This window comes from Marmota monax, unplaced genomic scaffold (assembly GCF_021218885.2).
Source record: "Marmota monax isolate L192 unplaced genomic scaffold, Marmota_monax_Labrador192_F-V1.1 WCK01_AAM20220418_F8-fsc00193, whole genome shotgun sequence".
Taxonomy (NCBI): domain Eukaryota; kingdom Metazoa; phylum Chordata; class Mammalia; order Rodentia; family Sciuridae; genus Marmota; species Marmota monax.
Genome location: NW_026695203.1, coordinates 2739403 through 2749902, shown reverse-complemented (window position 1 = coordinate 2749902; position 10500 = coordinate 2739403). Strand labels below are relative to the sequence as shown.

General features: G+C 44.3%; 1 protein-coding gene across 1 annotated transcript in view; it reads right to left on the bottom strand.

Annotated features, from left to right (window-relative positions):
- Positions 1-3097: 3097 nt before the first annotated feature.
- Znf398 (zinc finger protein 398) overlaps positions 3098-10500 on the bottom strand; it is a 36704-nt gene continuing 29301 nt past the window's right edge. The window contains exon 6 of the mRNA XM_046429818.2: positions 3098-9280. Coding sequence (XP_046285774.1) covers positions 8124-9280 — 1157 coding nt within the window. The 3' untranslated portion in view covers positions 3098-8123. The remainder of the gene's footprint in view (positions 9281-10500) is intronic.

The following is a 10500-nucleotide window of genomic DNA, read 5'->3' as shown; positions in this document are numbered from 1 at the left end:
ACACCTCAGAGCACACATTCTGACCCACAGAGCATCAACTATCTCCCCTCTTTCCTAGAGATAGGGAATGGAGGACTAGGACAGTCCCAAGCATGCAAGTATCTTTTTAGGATAAAATTGTTAAGATTACTTCCCTTCCTTTTTAATAAGTTATAGCTACAACTCTTTTTATACAAAAGATGGTGCATTTATACACTTTCTCCTTTGCAGAGGTTGGATTTTCACCTGGCCATCCACATCTTCACCACTTGTGACCAGAGTGGCTGCTCAGAGCTAGAGATATAGTTCACTGCTGTATATGAACAAAGCTACACAACTTCAACAGAATTAAGTGCACAGGCTTCAGTTGGTGGCATTATTTTATAACCACTGAGCCTAGAAACAACAGACCATAAAAACCCATAATGGATACAAGCAGAAGGGTAGACATTTGGGGGTGTTTAAGGAGTAGTTCCCTAAAGGAAAAAACAAAGGGCACAAGGAGGGAGCTACTAAAGCCACACAGGTCATGGACCCTACTATTGGTACTGCAGTTACAAAGGGTTAATGAGGCTGAGACATCCGATGGTGGAAACCCATCCTGCCCTTGGAGATGTCCTTGAGGAAAATGTCAAGTATCATGGTTACAACAGATTTCTTGGAAGGCCCCAAGCCTGGCCCCTTGACCTGTCAGGTTGGCCTTGATGCCTTCCTTCTCTCCACCTGGAAATTCTATAGCTACTGCAATGGATAGGGCATTTGAAGTGGTAGATGCTCAACTAATGGATGCCAGAGAGGCCAAAAGAGAGGGGATTCGTAAAACTGGAACATTTCTTTATCTACCATTTTCTAAAGATTTCTGGTGCTGTGTTCTTTCAACAACTCCTGAGATTTATTTGAGGGAAACCTCCGGATTCACTCTTGGCTAAGGGAAGAAGATAACCAGATCTGTTCTTTGACTTAGTTTCACCCACCTCTCATTTAACAAGCAGGTCAAGAACTACCAAGGTGGCCCATGGGAAAGGGAGATGAGGACAGCCTCAGAGCCTCGGGCTCTCTTCCCACTGGCACGTCCAGGTTCACAGGTTCCCATCTTCACTTTCACTTCACACTGTGCCTATGGGCTTGAGTGTAGTTCAGTGGTAGAGCACTTGCCTGGACATGTAAGGCACCCTAAGTAGTGCATAAAAATAAATATAATAAAGGTATGTGTCCAACTGCAACTAAAAAACAATATCTAAAAAAATAAAAGACAAGGCTGGGGTTGTGGCTCAGAGGCAGGGCACTCACCTAGCATGCGTGAGGCACTGGGTTCCATCCTCAGCACCATATGAAAATAAAATAAAGATATTACATTCACCTATAACTAGAAAATAAATATTAAAAAATAAAAATGAATAAAGACACTGTGCCTAGTTAGACCCACCTCCAAGGGAGGTCAATGCTTTAGGCTACAATGTCATTGACCTCCTCACCTCTAGAGGCAGAGCATTCTGAGGGGATGGGTGCTCAGGGTAAAGTGACAGAGCTCCAAGACCACTGTACTGAAAGGAGGGTTGATGTGGGGCCACAGCCAAATGTTTTGTGTAACTTTACAAAAGTTTTAAGGGCATTTTGCTCTTGCCAAAGAGTTTTCAGCATCCTTTTTACAGACCCATCTTTTGCCAACATTTTAACTCAAACACCCATCTCTCTTCCAAAAATGTTTGCTTTAAGCCTATGCAAAGTTTGGGAATATACTTTTTCCCTTCTTGAGTTTATTCTTAGGCTGCTTCACTTAAGCATTTCATCTCCTTTCCAAGTTTGACACTATAGACAAGTGACCTTCATTGGCTTCTCTTAGTTTTCTTCTGGTAGTGGGCATTGAACTGAGGGGCAACAGCTTATCACCAAGCTACATCTCCAGCCCTTTTAATTTTGAGACAAGTTCTCACTCAGTTACTGAGGTGGGCCTTGAGTTTTTGATTGTCCTGGCCTAGCCTCCAGAGTCACTGGGATTACATGCTTCTCTTTGGTTCTTAATGACTTTGTGATACTACAGAAGTAATGTTCAATCATTGAAACTGTTTTAACTCAGTGAGCACCCAAGGCTTAGGAATCCTTTATGCAGAAGATATGCTATATGTAATTGCAGTGTGTCCTTTCAAAGGCAGCCCTCCAAATTTTAAGTGCTTGTTTAATTACTAAAATGGTCAAGATTCATCTAAAATAGAGTCTAGTGCTCATGACAAAATGTACCAGTGTTTCCAAATGCAAAAGTAAGGTATGATTGTTAATTCAAGTTGGTAATAATGTCACCAAAATTTTCTGCAAACTCCTCTTACAAGAAGGTGCAGGCCTCAGGAGGTTAGGAAAGTCTGCAGCACGGGTGCTGGCATCCCTCTCAGCTGTGCATATCCTGCCCAGTCCTGCCAGCGTGTGGTCTTTGGACATGGCACACAGAAGGTGCAGCAGAAATGAATGCTGCTTTCCCCACTGCCTCTAGCTTGCCTAACTATGGAGAGAAGTCAGAACTTTTTCAAATACCATTTCCATATCCTATTTCCCTAAGTCCTGCCTCCACTGTCGAGTTACAGCTTCCCACTGTGGATTCCAAGACCTTTATTCATCTCTGATCCATAGCTCACTGCTCTAGTAAGGCTCACTGACCAATGCCTGTCTTCATCTTCCTAGGATCTTTTCTATCTCACAGGCACATTAGAATCACTTAGGGGAACTCAGAAACACACAGGCTCCATCACAGACAATGAGGCCATGCCAGGGTAGGCCCTGACACAAATGTCTTCTTCTGAACCCTGAGTCATTCTCAGGTGCAGTCAGGAACTAACTAGTGCAACAGCACTAGTCCTTGTCTTGGCCCAAAAGATCATCTGGGGAAATGAAAATCCCAAATTATTACTTAATATCTAATAACATAAATATGATTGGTTTAATTATTCTTATTCATAGTTTTTATCTTGTTGTTTACTCACTAAGGTTGGTTAGCAGTTATTGTCTTTATAACACCATTTTAAGAAATTATAAACTCAAGGCCAAGAACTGATTTACCTACGTAGTATCATATGCATCCATAATTTCAAATTGTTTAACCCTTTTTTTTATAATTAGGATTGTACTCTTTATTCTGTAATAAATGCAAGTGTTTATTCTGATGTGTTAAAAACAATCACTAATAGAATCTGGAGTAAAAACAGAAAAGAGAACCCAGAAGTAAAAATCTTAAGTTCTGTAATTTTAGATTCAGAAGGGACCATATTTTACCATCTTCTTCAATCTTCACATTAGAATTGGGAAAACAAGATCTTCATAAATTAGTTTGCCCCACATCAAGTACAGAATGTTATGCTGGGACCAAAATCCAGTTTTTAACCACTCTTGTGGTCTTCCCACAATATACTGAGTATCCCGATGCCCAACACCATGAGGGAAACAAAATGAGACATAGTCTGTGTTTGGGATAGTTTTGTTTTGCTTTATAGTACTGGAGATGGAACTAGGCCTCACACATGCTAAGCAAGTGTTCTACCACTGAGCTATACCTTTGCCCTTGGGTAGCTTAATTTTTAGGCCAGTCTCAAGATTTTAAAGAAAATAATGGCTTTACTAATAAAGACAAAGCCACATAGTTCAGCAAGGTTTTATCGGACATTTTATTTGAAATGAAACCTGGCTATCTTGGGGAGATTTGCTGCACGATGCTTTTATGGCTTCTCTGGTTTGGCTGCATCATTCTGCTTTGACGGGTAGTTAGTCTTAGAGGTGATATTTTTGGAAGAGGCAATTTATTTGACCAAGCTGACAAGAGTCATTTGTGTGATTGTGGCCAGTTATTCATTTAAAAAGAAACTGGAGCAGGGCCAGAAAGGGATGAGTAACACCCTCCCTTGACTCCTAATGACATTTATTTTACAAGACAAGCAGCACCTTCCAGTTCCTTTATGCAAGTGACAATATGCTCTGGTCTAAGGATAGATTCTCTAGTACTAGAAATGTCATACAGTCACTGCCCATTCCCAAGTGAATCCACCAGCCCACAGATCTTGGTGCAGGAGCTGTAGGATTTCCACTACTGACTCCAGCCAACTGAACCAGGATAAGCTCGTAACCACAAGGGTTGGCTGGAAACTTCTGGGTCCTCACATAGGAAGAGGAGCTGGGCAGACTCCTTATTAAAGAATTTACGAAATATCAAAGAGAATCAGCCTCATGAGGTCATGGCACACAGAAACTTATTGGAGCTGGGAGACACAGGAAAAAATAGGCCAGCCTAAATAGAAGCAAAAGATAATGTTAGGCAAAAGGCTGAGCTCCCAGCCACCCTGTGCCCTGCAGGGCAGCTCAGTTTTTGACACTTGCACCTCCAATTCAACCAGGATCTGTGACCTCCTCCTTGTGTCACAGGCTCTGTGCTAAATACTTCACATGGGTTTCCATGCATACCCTAACACCTCTGAGAATAGGTCTCAAATCCCTACTTGACTGATAGTGAAACTAAGGTTCAAGATGGTTAAATAACAGACCTATTACTTAGCAGGACCTGAATCTAGATCTGACCAGAGTTCTTGCCCTTGGCACTGCTCTAACCCACACTGTGCACCCTTACATCAAGGCCCTATGCTCTCCTGGTCCTATCCCATCATCACACCAACCTGACCTAACTCAAGTATCTTTTGCCTGAAAGATCCTGAAACTTTCCAAAACACACAACAGCCTCTCACAGACATGTGAGAAATAAATTCTCCTTTGCTACAGATAGGGAACCAGAATTAATGCAACAGGGCCAGAAGTGTCCCTCAAAACCACAGGAAAAAAACCTATCTGCTAACATCAGAGGTCTTGTCTATAACAACCTTTTGAGAAGACTAGCTATTTACAACCCTCAGACAGCTGCTGAAGGGGCATTTTGATGTTGCAGAAGCCAAGACCTGGGGAGTGGGGGGGGTCCTACCCTTGCCTCAGAGGAAATATGAGCAGAAATTTAGGACTTCCATCCTATTTGAAAGAAAAAAAGGGACTCAGATCCTTTATCAACAAGATTTTTTGGGGACTGTGCATGTTAATGCCTAGCAAGCTACAGGGTTTGGCTGAGAGAAGCCCAGCAGGGATCCCCACCAGTGGTGGAATTGTGGTGGAGGAATTGTGTAGAACATGGATCGAGCCAGAGTCCACCTAAGGTGTCTTCAGTACCAGGTGTCCAGCAGAAGAGGCTCAGAGTCACCTTTCACTTTCTAGACAATCAACCAACTTCCATTTATTCTCACATTTGAGGCTGCACTAGGGGCACATCCAATGGTAACCATGGAAACGTAGTAAGCAGAGTGATTGGTTAGTCAACATCTGGATCTACTCCAGAGGAGAGGGTGCTTGTGTGCCAGTCAGAAGGACAGGCGAGGAGCACAGTTATGGGGTTTCCTCTTCCCTATTGTGTCCCCAGGCCTCAGGTGCTTCTCTCAGCATGGTTTCTCTCAGGAGCACTTGATGGAACATGAATTTCTCCTCCACATGCTGAAAACTTCATTGAACTCTATCTCATCTTTCCCACTGATCCATTTCTGAATCATTAGCAGAAAAACCCTTTAGAGGGGGCCTGGAGTTCTACCTGATGGGGCCTGATGAAGGGAAAGAACAGAACCCACAATAGTTGAACTCCCTGCCTTGTGTCAAGGCTGAGGATTAGGTTTCCACATGCTTGTCTTTCTGGGATGGCCTGCACATTCCCTTTCATAAAGCTTTATGACTCTTGCTCCAGTGGCATTTGGATTATGTTCACTTTTTGCCAAAATTAGGTCCCTGTTGGCTACAGTTCTTAGCAGAAAGGGCTGTGGTATCTATCTGCCGCATTTTAATGCACAGGTCTCTCTTGTTATTAGTTGTATTCTCAGTGAATCTTTTCAGTCAATGAATTTTAGATGTTATCTGGTCCCACATCACATCTAATGTAGGAATCCCTCCTCCAGCATACTCTGGCAGATGCTTGAATCCATTCCAAAGAGAGCTCACCTCCTAAAGATGGTGCCTTGACTCTTTTCCCTTTTAACTGGGGGAATCAAGGTGCAAACCAGAACTGAATCTCACACTAAAGTTCCTAGTGCATCAACGAAGGTAGAACCCTGATTTTGGGATTCCCAGAACTCCTCCAAGTTTTCCTGGTGTGGGCCAGATTGTGGTTAGAAAGCTCTTGATCCCAACATACCAGGGTTCTGCCCATCATTCGTCTTGTTCTATTTCCTTGGATTTTTTTCATTGTCTATAGACTGAAAGTTAAGACAGCAGCCCAGGTCTCACACACATTTCTTATGTCTCCCATAGTCCCTGGTATTATGAATGTCACAAAACAGTGTTTTATAAATGTGACTATCCTGAAGAGCAGACTTTTCAGACAGAGACTTCCCAGGAGCACAGCCAGCTGGACTAACATTCTCTCCTAGGAGGGCTACACAGAATGAGGCAGAGTAAAGGTGGATTCAGTGATAAGGAGAAAACATGTCCCTTCCTTATCACTTATCAAGAAAGTGTCCTGTCAAAATAGTCCCAGACCTTGTTCCAGGCATCAGAGAAGAATCAGAGGAAACAAGAGGGTATGGGAATAAACAACTTTTCTGCCCAAGACATAGGGCTTTTGCATTCTCTCTTCTACCTCAGGCTCTAAGCATGAGCAAAACAATAAATCAAATCAATTTCAGTCAAGTTTCTGCAAGAACCTTTGCTTTGATTTTGCTGTCATATTTAGCTTCACCTGGACAGAGGCCAAAGACAGGGATTTTGGCAGGAGAAGGAATGTATCACAGGAATTTTTTTTTTTTTTTTTAATTTCTAGAGGCTAACTTTCCCACTTTTACCAGTCTCAATTTGCAGTTGAAATTTGAGAGCTATAAAGAAAAAAGGGCTTTTAACTAGTTGCAAAGACGTTGAGGAGCAGAACTAGGTTCAGATCTGCCCAGGTAACAGTGACCCCAAGGAAAAAAACCATGGTAGCTGAGTTACCTAAAAGCGTAACAGGCAAGACAGGTCATCCTTGTCTGCATGTGGTGTTCAGCTCTAAGTGACCTAGGAGGTGCCAATGGAGTAGGGCCAGGTGGGGGGGACCAGACAGCCTCCCTGCTGAATGCGAAAATGAGAATGCCACATTACAACACTGTGACTGGCTAGAGGAAACAAAAGCCCAGAGCTCAGCAGCACTTTCTGAAACTCCTTAATGTTTCAGGAAAGTGCTGTGATCTTTGCTGCTGATCATCATCAAGACAAGCAGATACCAGGAATGGAAAAGCCAGCTTACTAGCTTGGAAAAGATAAGGGAGAATGTGACATAAAACACTCTAAAATTCTGTTTCAGGCACAGGTTTTAAGCAGTTCAAGCAGTTCTATGATTGTTACACCAGCTACTTCTTGGGATCTCTAGCTTTTAAAGCTGGGCTGAGAACTCTGCTTCCAATTTTCTAACCAGGACCTTGGCAAAGATTTCTGACAGTTTAAATACCAATACAACAGCTTGAATGCTTCGAACCAAGCCAGCAAAAGTTAAGAACTGTTCTCCTAAATAAGCTATTTAAGTCGGGTTTTTGTTCGCAGGTATTGACAGAATGTATTAAAAGACAAGGTGGGAAAGCTAGGAGGCAGTCTCAGTCCTCCTGTTTCAGGGACAGGCGGCTGCGCAGCTGTGTGAACAGAGCCCGGCTGGTGTCCAGGAGGCAGCAACATAAACAGTGGCTAAGGCCCATTCTTCCAAAGTTACCTCACCTGGAGGAATTAATGAAAGGCCTGGCACATTCTCATGCCTGATGACCTGCTTCATGCTTGAGGGCTCTTTCCATGCACTTATCTCTACCTAGACGCAGTCGGTTCTCATTTTGCTTTCCTGGAACAGGATAAACTGAGGTTGACTCTTGCTTCCCAACCTCTCTGTAATATTTTTGACTTCTGTTTTTGTGGTATCTTTGAAAAGATGGGGCTGCGGGGCTCCTTTCCAGGTCTTTCTGTATTTCTGGTATTGTACTTTTGTTAAGTTCCAAAACATAAGCATATCTCCAGTGAAGTATAGAGGAACCAAATCTCTTATGCGTCAGATAATAATTACTGCGAGTGGTGGAGGGCTTGGGGGCTTCATATAGACTTTCTGTCCTGTCGTGAGCGTAGCTAAACCAGACTTACAACCCACCCCCTCCACTCCCTTCCCCATACCACTGATTGGTCTCTAGACCTTCCGTGCTAACACCCAGGCCAGAGGTTTCGAGGCCAGCTAGGAGTGGACCGGGTGGGTCGGGGGGCCGTGTGGCAGGGTCGCTTTCGCCCACACAGCCTCCATTGTGGCCCGAACGCAGGTGGTCCTTGAGCGTCTGCTTGTAGCGGAAGCTCCTGCCACAGAGGGCACAGGGGTAGGGCCTCTCGCCCGTGTGGATGCGCTGGTGCTTCATGAGGTGATGCTTGCGGATGAAGCTCTTTCCGCAGTGCGCACACTGGAAGGGCCGCTCACCCGTGTGCAGCCGCCGGTGGTTGAGCAGATGCTCCTTGCGCATGAAGCTCTTGCTGCAGTCAGTGCAGGGATATGGCCGCTCGCCTGTGTGGATCATCTGGTGGCGGATCAGGGCCGAGTGGCCATTGAAGTCGATGCCACACTGAGGGCAGGAGAATGGGCGCTCCTGTGCGTGCCCACGCTGATGCAGCAGGAGGCTGATCTTCAGGCTGAAGCTCCTGCCACACTGTGTGCAGCGGAAGGGCCTCTCACTGGCATGAGCCCGCCTATGACTCGTGAGTCGCGCCTGGTCAGCAAAGCGCTTGGGGCAATCCGGACAGGGGAAAGGGCGCTCAGTGCTGTTATGGACTCGAAGGTGGTAGGTGAGTCTTGAGGGGTGAGTGAAAGTCCGGGCGCAATGTGGGCAGGTGGGGGGTGGCTCACTGGCATGGTCCTGGGAGGTGCTGCCAAGGTCCGTCTGCGGGGCAAAGTGTTTGGGGCACTGGGCACAGGGTAAGGGATGCTCGCTAGTGTGGCCACATTGATGAGTCAGCAACATGTCCTGGTTTAGACTCTTGCCACAGTGGTGGCACGAGAAGAGCTGCTCCCCAACTGGAGGTGGGAGAGGGTAGCTACCCAATTGAGTAAAAGTCACTTGTCCCTCTGAGGCTTCAGGCAAGTCACTGGCTGCACGTCCAAAAGGTGTCATGGGAGTGGACTGCTGGTGTTTGAAAGCCACATCTGAAAAAGCATCCTTTGCTGCTGGTGGTGCTGGAGCAGAGAACGCAACAGGAACTTCAGGGCATAAGGAGGCTCTAGCAAGGCCCTCGGCTTTGATGACGAGCTCTTCATCTGAAAGAAAGGACTCAAGAGTTACTCCCCTCAGGAGCTGTCTCACTGGCAACCCTCACAAGTTCCTACCCAGCTCCAACAGGTTTGCTCTCAGCTCTGAGCTGCTAAGATAAACAACACAGCAGAGGGCTGCTGTGATATTAATCAAGGTGTAGCAGTCCCTGTGGCAAATCAGAATTAAGGCTGTACTCTTTGATGCTCCCTGTTGAAAAAGGAACACTCTTGGCATCAGTCTTCTCCACATTACTGTATGTTTCACCTCTGCTCAAGAACTTTATTGCCTGTTGGGACAATGCCTAAAATCACCTATTTATCTATTCTTATTCTTCTCTGTTCCACTTTCCCTGAAAATAGGGTAAGCATTTTACTTCTGCATCTGTTCTCCCTTCTGTAGAATACCTCCCTCCTTTCCCCATCTTACCAAATTATATCCAGCCATCTCAAACCAATTACCCTTCTAGGCCCACTTCTGGCTTCATGTCCTTCTTTATACCTTATTTAAATATCAGAAATATTCTCATTTCTGTTATGCTTATATAGCCCTTGCCACATAACAACATATGTGTTCCCAGGGTCAGTTTCTTGAAGGACAGAAACTGTCTTATTTTTCATTTGTACTTTACTGAATCTAAAGGAATACAGGGCTTGGAAGATATTTTTAAAAGAGTGTATTTAGTTATATAAACAGTTGGATCACTTCTGACCTTGAGATTCTCTTTTATAATTCCACTGGCAAAATGGAATTATAAAAATATCTTAGAAGGAAGCCATTTCTATTTCTTCTCCCATCATCGCTTTTCCTTTCATTGAATGTGATTAACATTTCCACTTGCATCTCTTCAACAACATTCCTGTCTCTATCACCTGTCTCCCCACCCCACTCCCTATTTTTGTTTTATACTTTTTACATGATCTTCAAATGTTTTTCTGTCTTTTCCCATCTTCATACTTCTGGTCCATCTGAATGCACTTGTTTTTCTTCCTTTCATAATTCCAATTTGTTTTTTATTATAGTGCTTGGGATTAAGCCCAAGGACATGTGCATGCTAAGAACATGTTTTACCACTGAGCTCCACCCCCAGCTCTAACCATTCCAATTTGTCTTTCATTTGAGTGTGTTTTCTCACTTGCAATTCATCTTAGTGCCTTTTATGGCTTAATTCGACCAGGTCTTTTTTTCTCCCACTACTTTGCCTTTAAAACCCCATTCCTGCTGCGGC